This window comes from Hemitrygon akajei, chromosome 3 (assembly GCF_048418815.1).
Source record: "Hemitrygon akajei chromosome 3, sHemAka1.3, whole genome shotgun sequence".
Classification (NCBI taxonomy): Eukaryota; Metazoa; Chordata; class Chondrichthyes; order Myliobatiformes; family Dasyatidae; genus Hemitrygon; species Hemitrygon akajei.
The window spans coordinates 194,418,526-194,443,787 of NC_133126.1; the positions used below are offsets into that span (position 1 = coordinate 194,418,526).

Consider the following 25,262-nt stretch of genomic DNA (forward strand, 5'->3'; position numbering starts at 1 on the left):
TGTCAGTATTTTAACAGCTTGGAGGCTGGTAGGAAAACTGAATAATAAGTGAAAAGAACAGAACTCATGCAGATAGTAACACTTTTCAGTACAAGTTATTTGAATGGGAGTTTTCTCATGACCAAAATGCTGACTAGAAACCCAGCATGTTTCTCAGCTTTAAAGAGATACACTGGGCATATCGCCACTATGTCCTTGGTAATTTTGATCCTTGGCATTCTTGCAAGCCGAATCCAAGACATGCACAAAACCTCCTTTCTTTTCATAAGTGACATTGGCAAGCTAGTGAGCATCAAGATTTATTCCACAAGAAACTTATAAAAATTTACTGCAGTGTGGGAAAAGCTCAGTATTTCCAAGTCTTAACATCCAAGTTATGAAATGTTATCAATTCTCAACTTGACTGCAGTGTGACTCAGTATTTCTTACCTCATCATCGTTAACCAGCTCCTTTTTCACAACTTTCATTGCATAAATGCGCTCCGTCTTTTTCAATCGGACAAGAAGAACTTTAGCATAGCTGCCTCTCCCAATCACACGGATTAAATCGAAGTCAGCAACACCCAAACTGGAGGGAGCTTTCCCACTTTCCCTGCTGCTCATGGCCTGTTTGGGGTGGGGGGGGGGGGGGGAATCAACAGATATAAGGTCAACACGCTCTTAAAAGCAGCAAGAATATTCATTTGAACAAGGCTCCACATGCAAGGAAAAAGTGGCAGGGGAGGGGGTCAGATGGTCAATTCAGTGGTCTCATAGCAAAACTCATCTAAATTTCCAACATGTATTCTGAGTACTGGCAGCCTCGGCCAGTGTAATTCTCAGTAAATCCCAATCTTCGTCCTAACCAACAAAAACACACAGCTTTTTAATCTTAATCTCACTATTCCTTGGCTACTTAGTTGACCCAGCCCAACTATGGTGGCAAATCTACAAGTGATACATGTATCCGGGAATACTGAAATTCTAGTTGTTAATCATGAATATTTCCAGTGGAGAGGAATCTGGAGAAATCAATATGTTGTAACATGATCCAAACTTTAGCTCATACTTTTCTAGTAAACAGAAACAATCCATTGCAAATTTTAAAAAACAGCTAAACTTATGCAGTGTCATTAACAACCCTGTCAAACCTTTTGAAGCACAATATAATCTTTACATGAAAACTTAACAAAACTCTTTTGATTTCATTTAATTATCAAAATGAAATTCCTTGTCCATTATATGCCCTGAGACATTGAGGTACTGACGGACTCCCCTTTGAAAACACTTAATTGATGTACCTTGCTACAATTTACAGTAAAAAGGACCATTATATATTAAAGTTGTTGCTACATGATGTCTTTTATTTACTTATCACCAGAACAGAGAAACCAACCAAACATTTTTTTTTTAATGATTATTGTCTGATTTATTTCTGTATTAATGACATTGCCAGATACCAGCAAGCTCAAGGTAAGGATACTGACTTTTTCCAGAATCAGAATCAGGTTTATAATCACTGGCCATATGTCACAAAATTTGTTGTTTTTTGGCAGCAGTACAGGATTTTCTCATATAGGGCTGGCAGAGTTTACAACTCCCTTTACAATTAACAAGTTCATCTCAGATGCACAGCACACAAAGTTCACTGGCTTAATTGTCTTATAAATATTCACTTTCTCTATTCCTTTCAATGTAAAAGAACTATAAAGCTCAACTGGCCCCAAACCCAAGTCCAACCCTAAGATAAGGGAGTAAGCCAACTATGTGTCCACCATTCAATGTAATAATGGGGTCATCCTACACCAGAGAAATTCAGAAGCTAACATAACCCAAAGAGAAATTTCTGCTGAGAATTCAAAACAGCTAACCCCTTTAACTCTGAGTATTCCACTAATTACAGTTTCGAAGTTATTATTGGATGCACTTTCGTTATCTTATGGGGCAACCATTGCAGATCAAACCAGCCCATAAGATCTAACGGAGATGGGAGTAGACTCTCACATGGTGGATTGGATAGTGGACTACTTGACAGATAGACCTCAGTATGTGTGGTTGGGAGACTGTAGGTCTGACACGGTGGTCAGCAGCACCGGGGCGCCGCAGGGAACCGTACTCTCTCCGGTCCTGTTCACCCTGTACACATCAGACTTCCAATATAACTCAGAGTCCTGCCATGTGCAGAAGTTCGCTGATGACACGGCCATAGTGGGGTGTGTCAGGAATGGACAGGAGGAGGAGTATAGGAAACTGATACAGGACTTTGTGATATGGTGCAACTCAAACTACCTGCGTCTCAATATCACCAAGACCAAGGAGATGGTGGTGGACTTTAGGAGATCTAGGCCTCATATGGAGCCAGTGATCATTAATGGAGAATGTGTGGAGCAGGTTAAGACCTACAAGTATCTGGGAGTACAGTTAGACGAGAAGCTAGACTGGACTGCCAACACAGATGCCTTGTGCAGGAAGGCACAGAGTCGACTGTACTTCCTAAGAAGGTTGGCGTCATTCAATGTCTGTAGTGAGATGCTGAAGATGTTCTATAGGTCAGTTGTGGAGAGCGCCCTCTTCTTTGTGGTGGCGTGTTGGGGAGGAAGCATTAAGAAGAGGGACGCCTCACATCTTAATAAGCTGGTAAGGAAGGCGGGCTCTGTCGTGGGCAAAGTACTGGAGAGTTTAACATCGGTAGCTGAGCGAAGGGCGCTGAGTAGGCTACGGTCAATTATGGATAACTCTGAACATCCTCTACATAGCACCATCCAGAGACAGAGAAGCAGTTTCAGCGACAGGTTACTATCGATGCAATGCTCCTCAGACAGGATGAAGAGGTCAATACTCCCCAATGCCATTAGGCTTTACAATTCTACCGCCAGGACTTAAGAACTTTTTAAAAGCTATTATTAATGCTTTTTGAGATAGTGATTTAGATGCATATCATATTTTTTACTGAGTTAAGTATTGTATGTAATTAGTTTTGCTACAACAAGTGTATGGGACATTGGAAAAAAAGTTGAATTTCCCCATGGGGATGAATAAAGTATCTATCTATCTATCTATTATTTCCACCACTCCCACAGCTCTGAGGTTCTTTAGCCCATCTTAAATAGGCATTCTCTGGTTACATTTAAAAGGGAAACCTGGCATTTCTTCTTACGGGGTTCAGACATAATATGATGGAGGTTTTACTGGAATAGATAAGAACCTATTCTCAGAAGCAGGAAGGTAAGAAGCCTGAGGTGAACGGCAAAACAAGAGACGCAATGTAAACAACTAAGTTATTTTACACATGATGGGGCTAATGTGCTCCAGAATGTGTCTATCTAGTGACAGATAAAGATTCAGTATTTGTTTTCCAAAAGGGAACTGTTAAATACATGATTTTAAAAAATTGTAGAGGTTTGAGCAATGGAAGATGGGAGTAGCCAGACAACTCTAATTTACCAACACAAGCCAACTGGCATCTCTCTGGTCAATCTCTTTCTAATTTCTATCAAAAACTTCACTTTCAAAACTCTGCCAGAATTACATCTCCAATGCTGACATTTAGCCACTAGAAAGTGAAAATTATGACTCGATATAAGAGCAGCATTCAACATGATTACTCGTTTTTAAAAACACAAGATGCTAACAAGCAATTAAAGCACTGGTCGATACCTCTTTCTCCTCGCCAACATGATCCAGGTTTTCTTGGCTGGAGGATTTGTATGGAATAACTGTACATAATGTGAAATGAGAAATATTATTAGTGAAGATAAAATAAATTACATGCTGGAAAAATATTTTTATCCATTATCTGCAACTATAAGATAGCTAAATAATTTGAGATTTGCTCATGGATGAATTTCACTGGGAAGTAATTCAATGCATTACTCCACTGAAACCACCACTAATTAGTCTGGGACCAGAGCACATCATAGAATCACTTTTGTTTTTTCATCTTGCTCAAGCTCTCAGGTCTTCTTCCATCAGTTTCTTAACATTTAAACAACCTCCCTCAAAAAAATTATTATTTGAACTACACTCCTAAACTGAGGAAGTCAATACTTAAAACTATAAGGGACTCAGCTGACACTTTTAAATGCCCCAGCTCAATACCTATTTACTAACTTTGCTTTTAACTAACAACTTCTGGTCTCTTATTTTCATGTTTGCATTTTATCATTGTAAAGCGCTTTGAACTGCAGCATTTGTACGAAAACTGGTCTATAAATAAGGAATTATTATTAACAGCAATAGCTTACACGACTACCCTCCACTTGCTAAACAAGCACCCTATTGGAATGCAACACAGCATGGTATGTGATAACTCTGATCTTAACAAGAAACTGCAGAGAGTTGTGACACAGCTCAGCACATCATGGTAGCCAGACTACCCTCCATGGATTTTGCCCATACTTCGCGGTGCCTCAGTACAGCAGCCAACATAAACAAAGACCTACTCACCCTTGTCTCTCCCTGGTTGGGCAAAATATACAAAAGTTGCAAAGGACATGCTACAAGGCTCAAGGACAGCTTCTGCCCAATGTTTTACAGTACAATAAGATGGACTTTAAAATCCATCTTATGGTTTTGCACATTGTGCACCTACACTACTTTCACTACAACCAACACTTCATTCTGCACTCTTATTGCTTTATCTTATATTACCTCAACATACTGTCATAATGAATTGATCTGTATGAACAGTATGGAAGTTTTTCACTGTATCTCATTACTGGTGACAATAACAAACCATTTATTTTAATTTAGAATTGGTGATGAGGTTCAACAGATTGATCCAGTCTGACATGAAATCTCATCTTAAGACATTATTAAATTCGTACTGAACAGTTACACCATGCAAAAATTAAATTTGTAAAAATGCCCAGGTAGAACACAGCAGCACCTATGCGAGAATAGGTGGACTTGTGCTTCAGGAATCTACACTTCTGGATTTTAGAGATTATATGAAAAACTGTAATGATTCAATGTGATTTAATCAATTTAAACTCAGTTTATGAGCCATTCGCAGTAAAACTGTGCCTTTGAATTTATTTAGCAATTACAACACTCAGTGAACATCAAGATGTGAGAAGGCCTTGGTGCATAGCATTAAGGAAAACCCCAAACAATTATACACATAGGTGAAGAATAGGAGCATGACTACAGCGAGAGTAGAACTGCTCAGGAATAAAGTGGGAAACATTTGCCTGGAGGTGGGAGGAGGTAGGGGAGATCCTTAATAAATACTTTGCTCAGTACTCATCAAGGAGAGGGATTTTGATGAATGTGATGTAGGTGTAGAATGGGCTACTATGTTGAGTTTAAGAAAGAGGCAGTAATAAAGCTTCTGAAAAACATTATAATAGATAAGTCTCCAGGACCTGACAGGATATACCCCAGGTTACTAAGTGACAGCAAAGATTGCTGTGGCATTGACAATCTTCTTTGTGTCCTTTCTGGTCACAGGAATAGTATCAGAGGATTGGAGGATGGTAAATGTACTGCTGTTCAAGAAAGGTGATAGGGATAATCCTGGGCAAACTAATGAAGAGGTTTCTTAGAGCCAGGATTTATAAGCATTTGGAGAAGCATAATTTTGTTAGGGATAGTCAGCATGGCTTTGTGAGGGGAAGATCATGCCTCAAGAGATTGATTGAGAATTTGTTTTGGCACCTCAAATAAATAGAGCAGTTTTTGGGGTGAATATCAATTTTAGTAAGACATCTGACAAGATTCCCCATGGTAGACTCATCTGGAAATTCATGAGGTCCACAGGGAAACTCTGCTGCATGGATTCAAAATTGGTTTGCCCACAGAAGGCACGGGGTGGTAGCAGATAGAATGTATTCTGCCTGGTGGTTAGTGACTCATGGTGTGCCACAAGGATCTGTTCTGTGGTCCTTTGTGACTTTTTATAAATGACTTGGATGAGAAAGTGTAACAAAGGTTGGTGGTGTTATGGATAGTGTAGGTTATAATGGGATACAAATGCAAGCTGGGTAGAGAAGTGACAAGTGGAGCTCAGTCCAGAAAAGCATGAAGTGATAAACTTTAGAAGATTGAACTTGAAGGAAAAGTATAATGTTCATGGCAAGATTTTTAGCCAAGTGGAGGAAGAGGGAGTTTGGGGTCCAAGCACATAGATCCTTCCAAATTACTGCTCCAGTTGACAGGGTGGTTAAGAAGGCATCAGTCTTCATTAGTCAGGGGATTCAGTTCAAGAGCTTCAAGGTAATGCTGCAGCTCTATTAAATACTGATTATACAACACAAAGTATTGTGTTCAGTTCTGGTCACCTCGTTATAGGAACAATGTTGAAGCTTTACAAGAAGCAGAGGAGATTTACCAGGATGCTGCCTGGATTAGAAAATATGTCTTATGAGGAAAGGTTGAGTGATCCAAGGCTTTTCTCTTTGGAGCGAAGGAGTATAAGATGCAACTTTATAGATTAAGATTAAGAGGAGTATTGATAGAGTGGATAGCCAGCAACCCCCCCCAGGGTGACACTGGCCAATACTAGAGGGTATTTGTTTAAGGTGAATGGACAAAAGCATATGGGAGATGGGAGATTTTTTTTTAAAAGAGTGGCAGGTACCTAGAATGCACTGCCAGTAGTGGTAGTAGAAGTTGATACACTAGGGTCATTTAAGAGATTGTTAGATGGACACATGGGATGCAAGAAAAATGGAGAGCTGTGGGGTATGTAGGACAAAAGGATTAGATTGATCATGGAGTAGGCCGAAGAATACATACCGTGTTGCACTATTCTGTGCCCTATTTCATTTTTGAGGCATCTGCAAAATTTTTGATTTTTAATGATCCACCACCCTTTAAGTCAAAAAATCTTTTCAAATCAGCCCTAAATTTCTGATCCTGTAATTGGAGGCTGAAATTCGCAAATGATGGCAGCCTAAGGGAAACCGCCTACCTTAGGAGAAAGTAGGGCATTGAACTGAATGACCAGTTATTATCACAATGAATGGTAAAGCAGGTCCAAACAACCAAATGGCCTACTGCTCGTACTTCCTATGTTTTTAATGATTTGGCAGAGCAAAATCTTTAACTGTATTAATGATACAAAGCTGGGTTCTGATGTAGGTTCGTGAGATTTCAGAGGCTTTTCAAAGGGATACAGATAAGTTCAGTAAATGGGCAAGAATGTGGCATACGGAACAAAATATGGAAAAGTGTGAGAACATATATTTTGAAGGAAACTTAAAAGGCCGAGCATCTTTAAAATGGTAAGAGTCTGGATGGACTTGGTGTGAAGTAAGATTTTGCATACAATCTAGAGGTATGACAAGCAATCAGGAGTAGAAGGTGGAGCTTAGTTATGATGGCATTAAATGGCAACTTCTTTGCTTGCATCTTTGAAAATTTCCATCTTCCATTTCTATTTCCATCTTCAATATCTCTATTTATCCCTTTCAGGGTTCTTTTGAAGATGCTGACATGGAGTTAAATGCTGACTTCAGTTCTTTGCGGGAATGGGACCCATTCTTGGGGTTTCCTGACTGGCCTTTATTCAACATGCCAATGATGCGGCCTAAGAGCTTAGCTCACCTTCAGAGGCCCAGGACCTAGTGACTCTGGAGATGGGTGGATTGCAGGTTGGTGTCCCTGCAGGACATTGGTGTGTCATGGGAGTCGGAAGATCTCTGGCTATGTGTCCAGAGACCCAAGATCTTTGGGCACAGAGCTCAGAAAAGGCGACGAACAAACTTTTAACATCGTAAACCAGCAAGTTATTTGTTAGGGAGAGAGTGAGAGCCTGTGGTATGTTGAATACTGGGTGAATGAGTAGTCTTTGGGGTACTGCAAGGCTGTGTCTTTGCTGCACACTGGAGTGCTCAGTGGTGGGTGCCAATGCTTTATTTTTGCTGGTGGGGGAGGGGGACTGTTGCTTTGCTGCTGTTGCTTACACGTGGGAGGGAGGGGAGCTGGGGGGGGGCTTTGGAGTTCTAACACTTAACTGTCATTCATTTTTTTGAGGGCACTCCTCTGTTTTCGTGGATGGTTGCAAAGAAAAAGCATTTCAGGATGTATATTGTATACATTATTTCTCTGACATTAAATGTACCTTTGAAACAAATGGTATGGTGACCTTTACTGCAAGAACATTTGAGTAAAAGAGTAAAGAATTTTAGACACCTGGAAGAACATCTCCCAAAAATAGAAAAAAAAACATGAAATTGAACTTCATCAGACTGACCCTCCATATTTTGGAGAGAAGACAACTACCACCATCCAGGCCAATTTGCTCTTCTCACTACTACCATCCGGCTGGAGGTGGGTCCCACACCACTATTTCAGGAAATGTTAATACCCTTCGCATCAGACTCCTGAACTGGATAACTCCAATCGTCACTAATATGAATGGATTCTACAACCTATCAACACACTTTCAAGGACTCTTAACAATTCATGTCTCAGTATTATTTTATATTTTCACCGTTTATCTTCTTTTGCACATTCATTGTTTGTTAGCCCTTGTCTGTTTATAAGGTGAAAGATAAAGAGCCATGATTTTATTATAAGGCAGATTAGGCACAAGAGGATAAATGGTCATCTTTGGCTTCTTAGAAAACAGAACAGTACAGGAACAGGCCCTGCAGCCCACAACATTGTGCCAAATTAATTAAACCAGTTATACCTAATCTAATCCCTCTTGCCCACACATTGACCATATCCATCCCTTCTCTGCTTATTCATGGGCATATGCAAGAGTCTCAATTATTCCTATGCTTTCTACCTCTAGGCCTGTACCTCATTGAAACTTATTGAACATTGAAAGTCCTAGACAGAGTGAGTGTGGATTTCCTATAGTGGGGGAGTCTAGGACCAGAGAGGGTACAGATTCAGAATAGAAGGACATCCCTTTGGAACAGAGACAAGCAGAAATTTCTTCAGCCAGAGAGGGTGGTGAATTTGTGGAATTCATTGCTAAAGATGGCTGTGAAGGCCATGTCACTCTACTACTACTACATTGACTCAGGCCTAGGGGGCCGGCATCGGGCACGATGATGGACTCTCCACTCCTCCCTCTCCCTCATCAGTGTGTTCAGTTCATCTACATTAGCTGCGCCACTATCTTCTAGGAGCATAGTCTTGGAGGGTGCCCAGGGATCATCTTCCCATGCTTGGGCTCCCATGTGATGACTAGACTGGCAGTTAGCTCAGGGTGGTGTAGACAGTGCCCCGCTAGTTGCAGTCTTCTCGCCTCGATTTTAGTAGTGAGCATCAGTAGGTCGTCATAGAGCTCGACATTGTGTGCTGCTGCCAACTCATGTCAAGAGCCATCCGGAGCATTTGTGTATAGCAACCATTTAGTGTCTTTCTCATGGTCTTGGTGTGTGTCCACGTCTTGCATCCGTACGTGAGAATGGACTCTATGACTGTTGTTTAAAGCAGAGATTGATAGGTTCTACAATAATAAGGATATCAAAGGTTACAGACAGAAGACAAGAGAAAGGGGTTGAGTGGGATAAAAATCATCCATAATGGAATGGTGGAGCAGACACAATGGGACAAAAGGCCTAATTCTGCTTCTATGTCTTATGGTCTTATAATGGATTATCAAAACTGTACCCATATAAAATAAATTAAAATTAAATCTGCAAACTACATTTCCTAATCAAATACCTGCTCTACTACTTTTACCACTCCATTGTCTCACAGGAACAAAGGAAGAGTTCACTTCAATTCCACTACTCATATAACCCTTCCCTGTCAAGGTTGAATATACACTTAAAAGCTTATTATCTTCTATTACATGCACTATTTGGCTCAGTCCAAGAAATCTAATACGCAGCTTGTAAGCAATTTCAAATATAAAGGCCTTGTTTCTCATTCAACCAGTTTCATAAGTGGTCAGTTAGTGAATTGAGAATACCAGCATATTGATCTACCAAGCTACTATAATCAGGAATATTACTGTAACATTGAATAAACTATTTTGTTAAAATTCAGAGCAGCAGTTAAGCAGCTCAAAGCTGGGCTCATCTAAAGGCAATTTATCTACATGTTGCCCAAATCATATTACATTTGGTAATATATCCTGCCTAACAAAATCATAGAGTCATAGTGAGAGAGTGCTAAGCACTGAAGTATGCCCTTTGGTCCATCTGGTCTGTGCCAAACGGTTATTCTAATCTCACTGACCTGCAACCTGGACCATAGCTCTCCATACCCCTCCCATCCGCATACTCCTTTCAGATTCCCCTTAAAATGTCACCTTTCATATGACCTGATTTTAGCTTCATCTAACTTCAATATATGCATTTACCCTATCTATACCTCTTAATTTCTACACCTCTATAAGATCTCCCCTCATTCTCCTACCATCCAGGGAATAAATTCCTAACCTATGGCAGGAATTTTGAAGGATCATCCTGGAAAGTGGTGGCTGATGAAATGGAAACTGAGAAAAAAAAGGAACAATCCTTGTTCTGGCTCTGAGATGAGATTAGAAATGCAGGAAATTAAGGATCTCTTCAATATTGAGTCATGCTATTCCTGGTCAATCCTCCTTTCCCTTGCAAATGAGGGAGAATCAACTCTTATCCTTTCACCTTTCCCATCATCTTCTAGGGACCTAAATGCTCTTAGAAGCTCACAACATAGTTCCATCTCTACTGGAGGAAAAAAAACAGATTGGATAACAGCTTTGAAGAATACCTCTCTGCAAGTGATCTGTATCTTCAGTTCTCCATCTTTGGTCTCCCTACACTGCTTCAACAAGCACAAAGAAGGGCACCTCATCATCTATCTCAGTGTGGTGCAATCTTCAGCACTCAACACTGAATTCAACAATTTCAGGTAAATGGCCTTTTTCTGTTTCAGAACTGATCAGCCATCATGGCCACAGCCTCTGAGATCTTCATAATTTCTCACCTCTCTGCAACTTAAAACAGATTTTTTTTAGACTTTATTTTTATTGTTTTGCCAATAACAGAACAAACAGGATAAAAGCAGACAGACAGGGTCATCATAGGTGAAGTAGAATCTGTATCTTATAATCGAAAAAATGAATAGCGAAATGGGTTACATTGCTGTATCAAGGTTAAGCAAACTCTTATGTCCATAATTGTCCTTCAAAGTCTCAGGGGACCTTAAGATCCATAACTCTAAAGTCCATTCTGCAGACTCCCTCATAAGAAGAAATAAAACAAAGTTCTTCAAACCAGATAAATGTACAGTAAAGAAGTCATCTCAGGCTCAAATAAAATGTCCAATTTTCCTAGTATTTTTCAAATTTTTTAGTGGCATGTCTCAGAGTGAAAGTCAATCATTCCATAACATAAATTTCTTGAATTATTTCTATCCATTCCAGGACTGTAGCAGAGACTCCTTGCTTAGCCATTTCCTGGTAATCACTTTCTTACTGGCTGCTAGTAGTATTTGTAACAAATACCTTCCATGTTTTTTGAGCCCATTTGGTACATTACCCAAATAAATAATGTTAAAGTCAAAATTAATCTCTGGGCTGATTACTGACCTTATCTCTGTTACCACAAATAACCAATAAGACAAAATCTTTGGACATTCCCAGAAAATATGAAAATGATCAGCCAACATATTATCACACATTCACCAACATTGACCTTGTTCAGGTTTGTTACTTTGTAACTTCTTTATTTTTGGCGTTATGAAAAATCTTAAGGTATTTTTCCAGGTGAATTCCCTCCACAGACTTGAGCTTGAAGTAGTTGAATGTGTTCTGCATATGTTTAACCAATCATCTGTCAATTTTATGTTGGCTTCTTTCTCCCATTTTGATTTAACATACATTGTGGAGAGACCCCTATTTCTTCTTCTGTTGTCTCCTGAGTTATTTGTTTATTTTGCTCCGTTCCTACCGATGGTAAATCTAAGGACATTAAGAAATTAGATATGTCTGCTAACTCTGCAGCTTTGAGCTGAGCGTATAACATTGTGTAGTACATTTCAAAAGATTTTTGAATGTCTTCCAATTTATGAAGCATCTTATTACTCTGGGGGTCTTTCATCCTATGTATCTATCTCTCAGCCTGTTGTTTACATATTCTTCATATAAGTAATTTCTTAGATTTAGGACCATTCTCATAGAAATTTTGTTTAACAAACTTAGCTCTCTTCTCAACTTCATTTTCATAAATATTATTTAGAATTCGTTTTGTATCCAAAATTTGATTCAAGACATTACTCTCATTATACTCCATATGCTTACTCTCCAAAAATTGTAATTTTTCAGTAAGATCCTTGATTTGTTTCTCTTTTTCCTTTTTCTTCTGAGCTGACCACTTTATGAGTTTACCCTTAATAACAGCTTTTGCAGCATCCCACAGAGTGCTGGGGGACACCATTCCATTATCATTAAATATCATATAATCTTCAAACTCTTTCTTTAGGCATTTTAAACATAGGGGATCATTCAAAGACTGGTATTAAGTCTCCACAAGGTATCTTTGGGTTTGTTGTCTAAATGTAATGTTAAGTAAACCCTTGCATGGTCAGAGATGCCTCTTACCCCTATATCGCATTTTATAATCCTGTGTCTCTCTGAATTAAACATAAAAAAGTAATCTATTCTCGAGTACACAGAATGAGGGTGAGAAAAAAAGGTGAACCATTTATCAAGTGGATGTACCTCTCTCCACATATCTATCATGCCTATTTCTTTGAGCAGTTTCTTGACATGTGATGTTTCTGGGTTTATCTTATTTGTTCCATTGGAGGAGTCCAGGGAAGGGTGTAATATTCCAGTCCCCCTCACATATTACCACACCAGATGTTTCCATAACTATCATATTAAACATCTTCTTAATCAGCTGTTTATCATTTCCTAGTGGTCTGTAAACATTCAGTAGAGTAACTTCTTTATGATCAATAAAACCCTTCACCAGCAAATAACAATAGACAATAGACAGTAGGTGCAGGAGTAGGCCATTCGGCCCTTCTAGCCAGCACCGCCATTCACTGTGATCATGGCTGATCATACACAATCAGTACCCCGTTCCTGCCCTCTCCCCATATCCCTTGACCCCGCTATCTATAAGAGCTCTATCTAACTCTCTCTTGAATGCATCCAGAGACTTGACCTCCACTGCCTTCTGGGGCAGAGCATTCCACATATCCACCACTCTCTGGGTGAAAAAGTTTTTCCGCATCTCTGTTCTAAATGGCCTACCCCTTGTTCTTAAACTGTGGCCTCTAGTTCTGGACTCACCCATCAGCGGGAACATGCTTCCTGCCTCCAGCGTGTCCAATCCCTTAATAATCCTATATGTTTCAATCAGATCTCCTCTCATCCTTCTAAATTCCAGTGTATACAAGCCCTTCTTTGTCTGTAAACTGTGAGGAGAACTGGAAATTTACTTTATTTGAGATTAATATTGCAACTACCCTGGTGTTTCCCCTCTCAAAAGAAGAGTAATAACAATTTTTAAATCTCAATTTGTGCAACTTCTCATGTTCAATCTTTGAAAGGCGAGTTTCTTGCCAAAAATATATATCTTGCTTTTCTCTCTTCATTTTAGTAGCCTTACTCCTTTTGATTGGATTCTGTAACCCATTCAAATTAAGGGTGATTACTCTGTATTCTTGATACAGCATTCCACACCAATAAAAAAGATCCCTAGATGACCTAAACAAATGAACTTCTGTCTGTACAACAAGCTAACATTTAACATGCAAACAACACAGACTGTGACTTCCATCTTTGAAGATTAAACTAAACTAACGGGGGGAAGCCCTTAAACCTGAAGGGGCCCCTCCTAGTGCAGGTTGATGCCTCTGAATAATTAAAATCAGGACAGTGCACAAAAAAGAACAAAATTAAAGATCAGCTCCCAGGTTTGTGGTCAGTTATAGTAATAAGAGCTTACAGAGGAAAAATTGTTTATGCTCTACTTTTAAGTTCTTAATCCAAAGTCAATTATAGTTTGGTGTTGGGGTTCATGTGATTTTACCAACCTAGCTGAAGGATATTTTATCACTATACTTTTGAGAGCTCTCATGCAGTAATCTTTGTTGTGTCAAAATTCCTTTAGCTTGTTCTGGATGCGTTTCAGATGTGTTTCTCGATCCCGACGGAATTTTGCACCCACAGTCTCCCAGGAAAGCCGCCTCAAATTCACCGTGGCTGTGCCTTCCACAGGAGCCACAATTCCGGAACAGTCTGGAAGAACTCCCCCGTTCTTCAGGTCTTCCATCACCTCCAATGCATTACTGTAGATGACTTGCCCAGTGCCAAAAAACACTCGAAGTTTGGCTGGATAAAGAGTCTGGAACCAGAGCTCCTTTTCTTTAAGCATTTTTCTGATAGTGAAGTAAGCCTTTCTTTTCATAAGTTTTCAGTCAGGTAGTCTTGATCAAAAAATACTCTTTTCCTGTCGTAATAAATCTCTCATTTTATCAAAGCTGAGTGAAGCACCATCTCTTTAATTTTATACTCCTGAAAGTAGATGACCATGGACCTTGGGTTGGAACCTTGAGGTGGTTTGGATCCAAGAGATCGATGGCAGCGTTGTATGCCGAGGGCAACATCAGGAAGGGACAACTGAATGAACTGTTTTAATGAATTTTTCCAGAAATTCCTGTATATTGTCTCCTTCCACTCCCTCGGAAATTCCATGGATACATATGTTATTCCTGCATGAATGCGCTTCCAGGTTCGTTAGTAGAGTTTCAATAATCTCCTGAAGTTCCAGTGCACGGGAAAGAACCTCACCGGCCTCGGCCTTCCATTCCTCCACTTCTGTCACCCTTTGCTCCATCTCTTCAACTCTGCCCATTATTTCTTTTAAATCACCAACAGTAGTATTCAACTTCTGGTTAATTTCTTCTCTGAAAGCCACCAGTTCCTTCTTTAGAAAACCCATGGAGTCACTCAGTTCTTTTTTCATATCAGAACAAAGCGCCTGTATTTCGGCCATGATGTTTGCATGAACAGCCTCCATATCCTTGTGTTCAGCTTGGTTGCCAGCACTGACGTTAGTGTCCTCACCGTCAGCCAGTATTTTATTGCTTGTCTTTGGGTATTATTGGTGTTTCTTTTGTTTCCCCCTTTCATGCTACAAGTCCCACTTTTCTATTTAAATAACCGTTTCTTATTTAGGGGGAAATAAGACCATCTGGGAGCCCTTACTGATTATGCTGCTGCCTTCATCTGTGCCATACTGGAAGTCCACAGCGTAAAACAGATTCACTTGTGCTTCCTACTCGTTTCATTGACTTATCCTCCAGTGACAATGTTTAGAGCCATGCATCACTGAAACAGGCCTTTCAGCTCAAAATTCCCATCGAAGTTAGCCATGTCTGCCTGCACATCTCTCTAAACCTCTCCTATCCCTGTACCTGTCCAAGTGCCCTTTAAGTTTTCAGATGTATAAACTGACTCTGAAGTACTTGCATATGTCACAGATGGATAAAAAGATGCTTTGCAAATGTGCGCATTTTCTCTTTATTTGACGCTGTTAGCCTCAACTGCATTGTGTTCTATGTGGAAGAGGGGTGAGACAGCAGGGAGACCCAGCTAAACTTTCTCCTTCCTTCTATCAACAGCTCAAAGTAAATTTATTATTAAAGTATGTACATGTCACCATATACTACTCTGAGATTGATTTTCTTGTGGGCATTCACAGAACAAGAAAATACAACAGAATCAATGAAAAACTACACAAAGACCAACAACCAATGTGCAAAAGGCAGAATCCAAATACAAATAGTAAACAAACAATATTCAGAACATGAGTTGTAGAGCCCTAGAAAATGAATTTATATGTTACAGAATCAGTTCAATGTTGGAAGTTAGTGAGGTTATGCACGCTGATAAAGGAGACTGGTGGTTGAAGGGCAACAACTGTTCTTGAACCTGGTGTTGTGGGAGTTAACCTCCTGCCTAATGGCAGCACCGATAAGAGAGCATGGCCAAGGTGGCAAAGTCAGAAAGTCATTCAAGAGCTGAACTGAGTTTACTTGCAACAACCCTCTGCACCATGCAGCCTTCTGTCACTCACTTTTCCAGTTTTCCTAATAACAGATCAATTAAAGGAGAGCTTTCAAAGAAAAAGGGAGGAAGTTAGTGGAAACAAGCAACTCAAATTAATTCCACTCATTTAAAAAAAATCTATCTACTCACCAAATTCAAGAAAATTCAAATTTGTGATATCAAAGGCAAAATGAAGTTAAAGCATTCATTTACAACCACAAATCTTCCTTGCGTACAACACGCTGGAGGAACTCAGCAGGTCCTCCAGCGTGCTGTACATGTTGATTTGACCAGAGCTTCCGCAGTGTACTTTGTGTTCACAAATCTTCCTTACCTGGTACGATGTTTTCAGCATTCTCTGTACTTGGAATCATGTGATCCTAAAGCACAGACATTAAGACCATCCATGAAGCATCATACAAATTCATATCACCAGCAATCAAAGTTTGCAGCAGTAATTTAACATCCTGAAAGATTCATTCTTACCTGATCACCACTGCCCCAAGGATAATGAGGAGGATGTGAGCTTATCTGTAAAACAAAGCATAGGTATACAATTTCTTTTAAACAAATCTGTAAATCAAGTTCAACTTTATTGCCATTCAACATACCGCCAAACAAAACAACGTTCCTCCGGATGAAGGTGCACAACACAGTACATAGAAACTCACACACAACACAAATTAATGTTAACACAAATAAATTAATGGCACCAATTTCGACCATAAACTTTGAAGATTTGGAATGGCCAGAGAGAACTGTATCAATCAATAATTCTTCTCAGTGCAGTCATTTTAGAGAGATTACTTTATTCGTTTAGAATTAATTCTCACCAGGGGTTTCTACCATCTTCAATGTTATAGAAGTGGAAGAAGTTTTAAGTCAATATCACAATTTTAAATATGTGAAGGTGACACCACTAAAGGCTGCTTGCTTTAAAAATTTTAGCCATAATTTTCTGCTTCATAATTCCGGAACAGTTCATTGGAAAACTCAGTGTTAACACACACAAAAATGCTGGGGGATTTCAGGTCAAACATCTATGAAGAGGAATAAAAAGAAGATGTTTCAGGCTAAGACCCTTCATCAGGACCTGTGAAACACAGCTCTTTAATCGTCTCCATATATGCTGCCTGACCTACTGAACTCCTCCAGCATTTTGTATGTTTTGGAAAATTCAGTACCTACTGATGCAATCTTCCACTTAAAATCTCTGCCAGTACAACTATATTACGTTTTAGGAAACCACAAGGATATGACATTTCCTTGAAACTAAAGCAGTGTACATCACCCAAAAGGCCAAAAGTATTCTAGCAAGTTTTCTACACTTGTTTTTCTTCCAGTATTTTCTTTTCCTGTAAGTAATGAGAAATGGCACAAGACCACAAGACAGGAGCAGAATTAGGCCATTTGGCCCATAGAATCTCCTTCACCATTATCCTTCTCAACCTTGTTCTCCTGCCAGAATGGCAGCAACTTTGCAAAAATTCACTTTTTGCATTAAGCGTCACCCTCTGTGGGGTGACAGGCAACAATACATCAAAGCAAATGTAATCCTGTCATATCCCACCATCTGCACAGTGGTCTGTATAATTAGGGACACTCCTTTACAGCTAAATAAAGATTATTTGTTAATTTATCTGCTGCTTTAAAAAGAGATTAGGCTGATTGAGGCGTTGCGGGAGAACATGGAACATCAGGAGCAGTGGGTTAGCTGCAGTGGGCTGTGTCCAGAGACCCAAGCCTTCTGGTTATGTAATGGGGACACCTGTTTTTCCCTTATGGGGGGGCGAGAGAGAGAGCGCGCACGCGCGCCTGTAGTATGTTGAATTACTAGATGAACAAGTAGTCTTTGGCGTACTACAAGTTTGTGTTTTTACTGATGCTTGGCTGCACGCTTGAGTGCTCGGTGGGGGGGCGGGGCACCAACACTATTTTGCTGGTGGGGGGCTTTGGGGTTCTAATGTTTAACTGTCATTCATTCTTTGGGGCACTGTTTTTGTGGATGTTTGTGAAGAGAAAGTATTTTCAGATGTATATTGTATACATTTCCCTGACAAGGTCCTGCGTGGGAGGCTGTTCAAGAAGGTTCAGTGGCTCAGCGTTCAGGTGGATTAGACATTGGCTTTGTGGGAGAAGCCAGAGAGTGGTAGTAGAGGGTTGCCTCTCTGATTGGAGGCCTGCAACTGCAGGGATGGGTGTTGGATCTGTTGTTGTTTGTCTGGATGACAATGTGATCAACTGGATCAGCAAATTCATGGATGACACCAAGATTGGGGGTGTAGTGAACAGTGAGGAAAGCTAATATGGGTTGCAGAGGGATCTGCATCAGCTGGATAAATGGGCTGAATGGAATTTAATGCAGAAAAGTTCGAGGTTTTGGACTTCAGTAGGACCAACCAAAATGGTAGGAAGGTAACAGAACAATGGAATCTGAGATTACAGATCAGCAAATTCATTGAAAGTGGTGTCAAAGGTAGATAGGATCATTGAAAGCTGTTGACACATTGGCCTTCGTAATTCAATGTATTGAGTACAGAAAATGGGGTGTTATGTTGAAATCGTACAAGACACTGATGAGGCCTAATTTGGAGTATTGTGTGCAGTTTTGGTCACCTAACTACAGTAAAGATGTATACAAAGTTGAAAGAGTGCAGAGAAAATTTACAAGGATATTGCTGGATCTGCAGGAAAGATTGAAAAGGTTAAGACTTTAATCACTGAGAACGTATAAGTTCAAAAGGAGATTTGATAGAGTTATACAAAATTGAGGGGGATAGATAGGGTAAATGCAAGAGGCTTTTTCCACGGAGGTAGGGTAGGATGACAACCAGAGATCATGGGTTAAGTGTGAAAGGTGAGAAGTTTAAGGGGAACATGAGGGAAAACTTCACCCAGAGGGTCATAAGAGTGTGGAACGAGCTGCCAGCACGTGGTGCACATGAGCTTGATTTCATCGTTTAAGAGAAGTTTGCATACTGTAGCTACATGGATAGTAGGAATGTGGAAGGTTATGGTCCTGGTGCAGGTCAATGGCAGTAGCCAGTTTAAATGGTTTCAGCATGGATTAGATGGGCTGAAGGGCCTATTTCTGTGCTCTACTTCTCTATAACTCGATACAAGTCTGCAATGAGGACTAACCAACAGAAACAGTAACCTACAATTTGACCACTTAAAGATTTTAAAAAAATTACAGAGAGATGTGTCATTTGTGGCAAATCAAATTGGCGAGGGTTGTGCAAAGCAGCCTGCACTTGTCACCACACTTCCGGCACCAACATAGCATGCCCACAACTTACTACTCCTAACCATACATCTTTGGAATGTGAGGGGAAACCGAGGCATGAGGAAGAAACCCATATAGTGTCAGGGAGAACATACAAACAGGCAGTGGCAAGAATTGAACCCTTGTCTTAAAGCTTGGGTTTGAAAGGGATAATAAAGTTTTGGGCCCCATATCTCAGAAAGGATGTGTTGTCATTGGACAGAGTCCGGGGAAGTTCACGAGGATTATTCCGGGAGTGAAAAGGTTAACATATGAGGAGTGTTGGGCCGCTTTGGGCCTGTACTTACTGGAATTTAGAAGAATGTGGAGGGGGGGGGGGGGGGGAGAGAGGGAGGAATCTCATTGAAACCTACCGAATATTGAAAGGACTAGATAGGGTGGATATGGAGAGGATGTTTCCTATAGTGGGGGTATCCAAAGGGCACAGCCTCAAAACTGAGGGGCGACCTTTTAGAACAGAGGTGAGGAGGATTTTTGTTAAGCCAGAGAGTGGTGAACCGTGGAATGCTCTGCCACAGTCTGCGGGGGAGGCCAAGTCCGTGGGTGTAGTTAAGGCAGAAGTTAATCGTTTCCTGATCGGTCAAGGGATCAAAGGATATGGCAAGAAGGCTGGTGAATGGAGTTGAGTGGGATCTGGGATCAGCCATGATGGGATGGCGGGAGCAGACTTAATGGGCTGAATGGCCCAACCCTGCTCCTATGTCTTATTGTCTAAATCAGCCATGATGGAGTCTGCTCCATCACTGCCAATTTATTATCCATCTGAACACCATCCTCCTAACTTCCACTTAAAATATACCCAACGACTTGACCTCTACAGCCCTCTGTGGTAATGAATTTCACAGATTTCACCATCTGGCTAAAGAAATTCCGAAAGAAATGCTTCTATCAGTAACAAATATTTTAATACATAATTAAACAAAGAGACTTGTCACAATCACTGGCACCAGTCATTGAACTATCCATACAGGAAAATATGTCTGCAACAATTTATTTCTGGTTGAAGCCACTTCATCATCATATAATCTGATAGTGAGAGGAGCCATGAAAATAAATGAAAACAAAGGATAAACCGGAGAATAAAAATACTGACATTCATCTGAAAAATCGCTTCACATTTTGGGCATAACACCTGTATAAAGGTTGTTCTTTGTGAAATGCCTTCATCATTTTATATGTGTTACTCTGAATTTCCAGCATCTACACAGTCTCTTGTGTTTATAATTTACTGCTATCATGAGCTGGAATATAGTTTGCACCAAAACATGGCTTTTATCCCCAGAAAACAATTCTCATCAAATCAATGGGAATGTTTTAGTTTTTAAAATTCCAATTTGATTTAAATATTTTTCATTTGGTGTCATATTTAAGAACAATGGTAACAAGCAAATAAAATCAACTGCTGTTGGGCACAAACACAAAATTCTACAGATGCTGAAAATCCAGAGTAACATGCAAAATGCTGGAAGAACTCAGCAGGTCAGTCAGCGTCTTTGGAAAAAAATAAAGGAATATTTCAGACCACAAGTCTTCATCAGGACCTGTAGACTGTTTAATCCTTTCTATTGATGCTGCCTGATCTTCTAAGTTACTCCAGCATTTTGTACGGTATGTTACTCTGACGTTGGACAGCTCATTCAGCATCTTCCATTAATTGCTGATTCAAAGCTTTTGTTTCAAACAGATCCTGCAGCCTGTGAAGCAATGCGTTTCTTGCCAAATCAAGATTACCTGAATGAGTGGCCATTTTAATTTGAGCCACTTTTCTCTCCGTGAGCAAACAGGAATTGAGTTAAAATTTGAAAATATATTTAAAAGGATAAACAGACTTACAGTGTGACGTCCACATTCAATTGTGACCAGCTTGTGACATTTCTTATGGACCAGAAGCTTACAGTTGATGCATTTATAGCCCTGACGACCTAGGCCCCAGATCCGATCAGTACAAAATGCACAATGTGCACGCTAAAGGGAGGGAAATGAAAAGGCACATTGGTTACTATATTATTAATAATATTTTAAAGATTATAGCTGAAAACCCAAATTAATTTCAAAACTTATCTTAACTGGTGGAAAACACAATTTTTGCTTGAGCGTTGAATGAGGTAAATTTTTACTTTAAAAATCAAATATTTCGATCAAATAAATACTTAACTTAGTCTTCTCCTGAACCCATTCCACTCTCTTATTATGGATGGGTAACTGTCCCCCTAATTTGCACCCTTCTCCTCTATTTAATGGAATAGGTTTTCTACTTCTCTCTACAGGTGTTGCCTTACCTACTAAGTGTTTCCAGCAATTTCTTGCTTTTCAGATTTTTAACAACTGCATTTTTAAATTTTCATTTGATTTTAATGCTTTACTTTGTATCAGTGCACATCAGTGGCAAGATATAAAACAATGAAGCATGCATTAATATTTTCAGTTCTCTTGAAACCCTATATACTCGCGCCTGAATCAATACACTTAACTGACCCCTCCAGAGAAAGTAAGGCAAGCATTTATCTCAAAGTGTCTGGTCAAAATCTAAGAAAATATTTATTGAAAATCATTGAAATACAATCCTATATCAACTCAGGATCTGGCCAAGTGTTATAATGATTTAAGACTTTAAGACCTTAAGACACAGGAGCAGAATTAGGCCATTCAGCTATTGAGAATGCTCCACCATTCCATCCTGGCTGATTTATTATCCCTCTCAAACCATTCTCTTGCCTTCTCCCTGCACCATTAAGACACTTACAAATAGTGGAGCAGACACGATGGGCTGAATGGCCTAATTCTGCTCCTATGTCTTAGGTTCTTGATTAGACCAGAACAACCTCTGCTTTAAATATACCCAATGACTTGTCTGCATGACCATCTGTGGCCATGAATTCCACAGGTTCACCATCCTCTGGCTAAAAAAAATTCCTATCTATTCTGAAGGGATGCCCCTTGATTCTGAGGCTGTGCCCTCTGATCCAAGAGACCCCAATACAGGAAACATTCTCTCAAGTCCACTCTATCTCAGCATTCAAGATTCAATAGGTTTCAAGGAGATCCCCCTCATCTTCCTCAACTCCAACAATTAAAGGCTCAGAGTCATCAAATACTCCTCGTAGGTTAACCTATCCAACATCTTCAACAGGATCCCAACCGTCAAACACATCTTTACCTCCCCGCCCACTCTCTGCTTTCCACAGGGATCGCTCCCTCTATGATCCGCTTGTCCATTCGTCCCTACCCCCTTCTAATCTCCCACCTGGCACATGTCCCTTCAAGTGATAGTAATGCTACACCTGCCCATTCACCTCCTCCCTCACATCCGCTCAGAGCCTGAAACAGTCCTTTCAGATGAGGCAATACTTCACCTGCAACTCTATTCTCTTTAGTGCTCCTGATGGGGTCTGCATTACATCGGTGAGACCCAACGTAAGTTGTGGTATGTTTTGTCAAGCTCTTCCACTTCATCTGCCAAAAACAGAATTTCCCAGTAGCCAAGCATGCCCATTCCCGTTTCAATATGTTGATTCATAGTCTCTTCTTTTGCCAAGAGGAGGTCCACTCTCAGGGTGGAGAAGCATCACCACACTTTCCGTTTAGGGAGCCTCCAACCTGATGGCGTGAGCATCAATTTCTACTTCCGTTAATTTCTTCCCCCCCACTCCTTCCATTCCCCACTCTGGCCTTTTACCTCTTCTCATCAGCTGCCTATCAAAACCCTGTAGTGCCCCTCCTTCTTCCCTTTCTCACATGGTCTACTCTCCTTTCCTATCAGATTCCTTCTTCCCCCTTTACCTTTCCCACTCACTGGGCTTCAACTATCACCTTCCAGCTTGTACACCTTTCCCTCTCTCCACCTTTTTATTCTGGCAGCTTCCCCCTTCCTTTCCAGTACTAAAGAAGGGTATCAGTCCAAAACTTTGATTGTTCATTCATTTCCATAGATGCTGCTTTACCAGTTCCACAAATAAACAAGTTAAAATGCTTACTCCATTAGCTCTAGCAGGCTTAGCTTTAATTTATGCTCTGTTTTAATACTGATTCAAAGAGTGAGACTGGCCACTGAATTTACCACTTGTAAATAGGATTCTGTTAAACCTTTCACCAACCCAGACCTGTTGTAATCCAGATTATATCTTGATCATGAAGATGAAATAAGTATTAAAGTGGGGGGAAATTGTTACATTCTCCATCTCTGAGCTTGATGGGGACACTTTAAAATGAAATATCAGTAATTCTCACTCTGTTGAATCTTTTGGCTTGGAAAGTATGTCCATTTACACAGTACAGCTTTCTCCAGCGACGAGCACCTCGTCTGTATATCGATTCTGAAAATGATGCAAAAAAATTAAAGTTTTTGTTGGCCCAAGTATAATTTACACTGGACAATGGTCTTAACCCACCACTTTAGTCAAGAAAGCTCAGTAACATCTCCATTTCTGAGTAGATAGAGGCAATTAGGTTTCCCATCCCCATTCCAACCACATAGTACCGGAGCATCTTCAAGAGAACTGACCAGTTGTATCAGTGTCTGGTATGGGAATTGCAAGGCATCTGACCACAAGACCCTGCAATCATTGTGCTGGCAGAGCCCTTAGCTTTGCCAAAGGCTCCTCCCATCTTTCCCATAATTTCTGACCTCCTAGCATCAAGTAGAAGGTACTGAGTACAAGCTGGGCAACAGCTTCTTCACCCCAGGCTGAGACTCCTGAATACCCTGTTACCATAAATACACATTATTTATGACAGCACCAGTGGCTGTATATGTCATATATGCTCTTTACGTCAATTTGTATATCTACAAAATATTTTTATTATCTGTGTTAATATTATTTTGTGTGTGTAACACATGCAGTGTGTTTTGCAATGTGGTCTCAGAGGAAAGCTGTTCTGTTTAGCTTTATAGATGGGTATAGTTGAATGATAATGAATTTGGACTTGAATCCAAAATGTTGACTGTCAATTTCCCTCCATGGACAACTGAGTTCCTGCAGCATCTTGCTGTTGCAGCAAATTAAACTTCCTGCTGGGAAACTGAAGTACTCATTTTGAAACGTAATAGCATGCTACAGCAAGAACAGACTTTTCTGTGTTGAGGGTCTTAGACGGTACTTCCACTTTTCCTTCAACCCCACTTCCCTCATTTTTCAAATTCAAGTTCATTGTCATTCAACCATAGAAATGTATAACAAACAAAATAATGTTCCTCCAGACCAAGGTGCACAACATAATACATATAACTCATACACAAAGTAATATTACCACAAATAAATTAACAAATGATAAAATATATTGCAGAAAATTGCCATATAGCATTAGGTGGATTTACAATACAAGTTAAAAAGTAGACAGCATGATGCTGCTGGTGCTTCACAAGTGATGAGACCAGGGTTGTGGCAGTTGTCCTAATGCTATGGTAGCTCTTGCCAGATGTTACGGGGTCAAAGTAATTATGGGACGGATGGGTGGCATCCTTTTCCACCCTCTCAAGAATAATCTAGAATTTGTGGAAAACCTGATATCACCTCAATGTTTCAGCATTAAAGGTGAAAAGGTAAACCCTGCAGGGCACGTGACAAGTACAGCTTCAAATTAGCTAAAGGTAAATTGAATCCTGTATTAAGGGAAAACTTTATAATAAAATGATAGACTCTGCATGGCATTATGGGCAATGCAGTTTTGCCATCATTTAAGATGCAGTCAAATATTTAAAAAATGAAATTCATGCCAGATGGATTGAATGACTGTGGCAACAATTCCAAGTTTCATAGCCACAGAAACAAAATGTTATCAGATTTCATAAGCAGAACTCAGATCCTCAGCACTAAAGTGTAGTCAGACCCTCAAACCAATAAGTATTAAGAATGAAGTTACAGCAGGTTATGGGGATACAATTTAATAGAAAAATGTTACAGGTTCAGTTCACAAATACATACAGTGGTCATTTTATTAGGAACCTCCTATGCCTAATTAAGTGGTTCAAGGGTATTTTTGTGATCTTTCAGTTCTGTAGCCCACACACTTCAAGCTTTGACACATTGTATGTTCAGAGATGCT

At 40.0% G+C, this 25,262-nt stretch overlaps 1 protein-coding gene and 1 long non-coding RNA gene across 2 annotated transcripts in view; one reads left to right on the top strand and one right to left on the bottom strand.

The window, feature by feature from the left end:
• LOC140725770 (uncharacterized) overlaps nt 1-8,619 on the top strand; it is a 106,291-nt gene extending 97,672 nt beyond the window's left edge. Inside the window, exon 3 of the long non-coding RNA XR_012098459.1 lies at nt 7,396-8,619. This is a non-coding gene — a long non-coding RNA (uncharacterized lncRNA). The remainder of the gene's footprint in view (nt 1-7,395) is intronic.
• prkci (protein kinase C, iota) overlaps nt 1-25,262 on the bottom strand; it is a 140,462-nt gene that overhangs the window by 45,651 nt on the left and 69,549 nt on the right. The window contains exons 5-10 of the mRNA XM_073041654.1: nt 23,448-23,533; nt 21,054-21,185; nt 16,421-16,465; nt 16,269-16,314; nt 3,637-3,695; nt 430-606 (exon numbers count right to left, since the gene is read on the bottom strand). Coding sequence (XP_072897755.1) covers nt 430-606; nt 3,637-3,695; nt 16,269-16,314; nt 16,421-16,465; nt 21,054-21,185; nt 23,448-23,533 — 545 coding nt within the window. The remainder of the gene's footprint in view (nt 1-429; nt 607-3,636; nt 3,696-16,268; nt 16,315-16,420; nt 16,466-21,053; nt 21,186-23,447; nt 23,534-25,262) is intronic.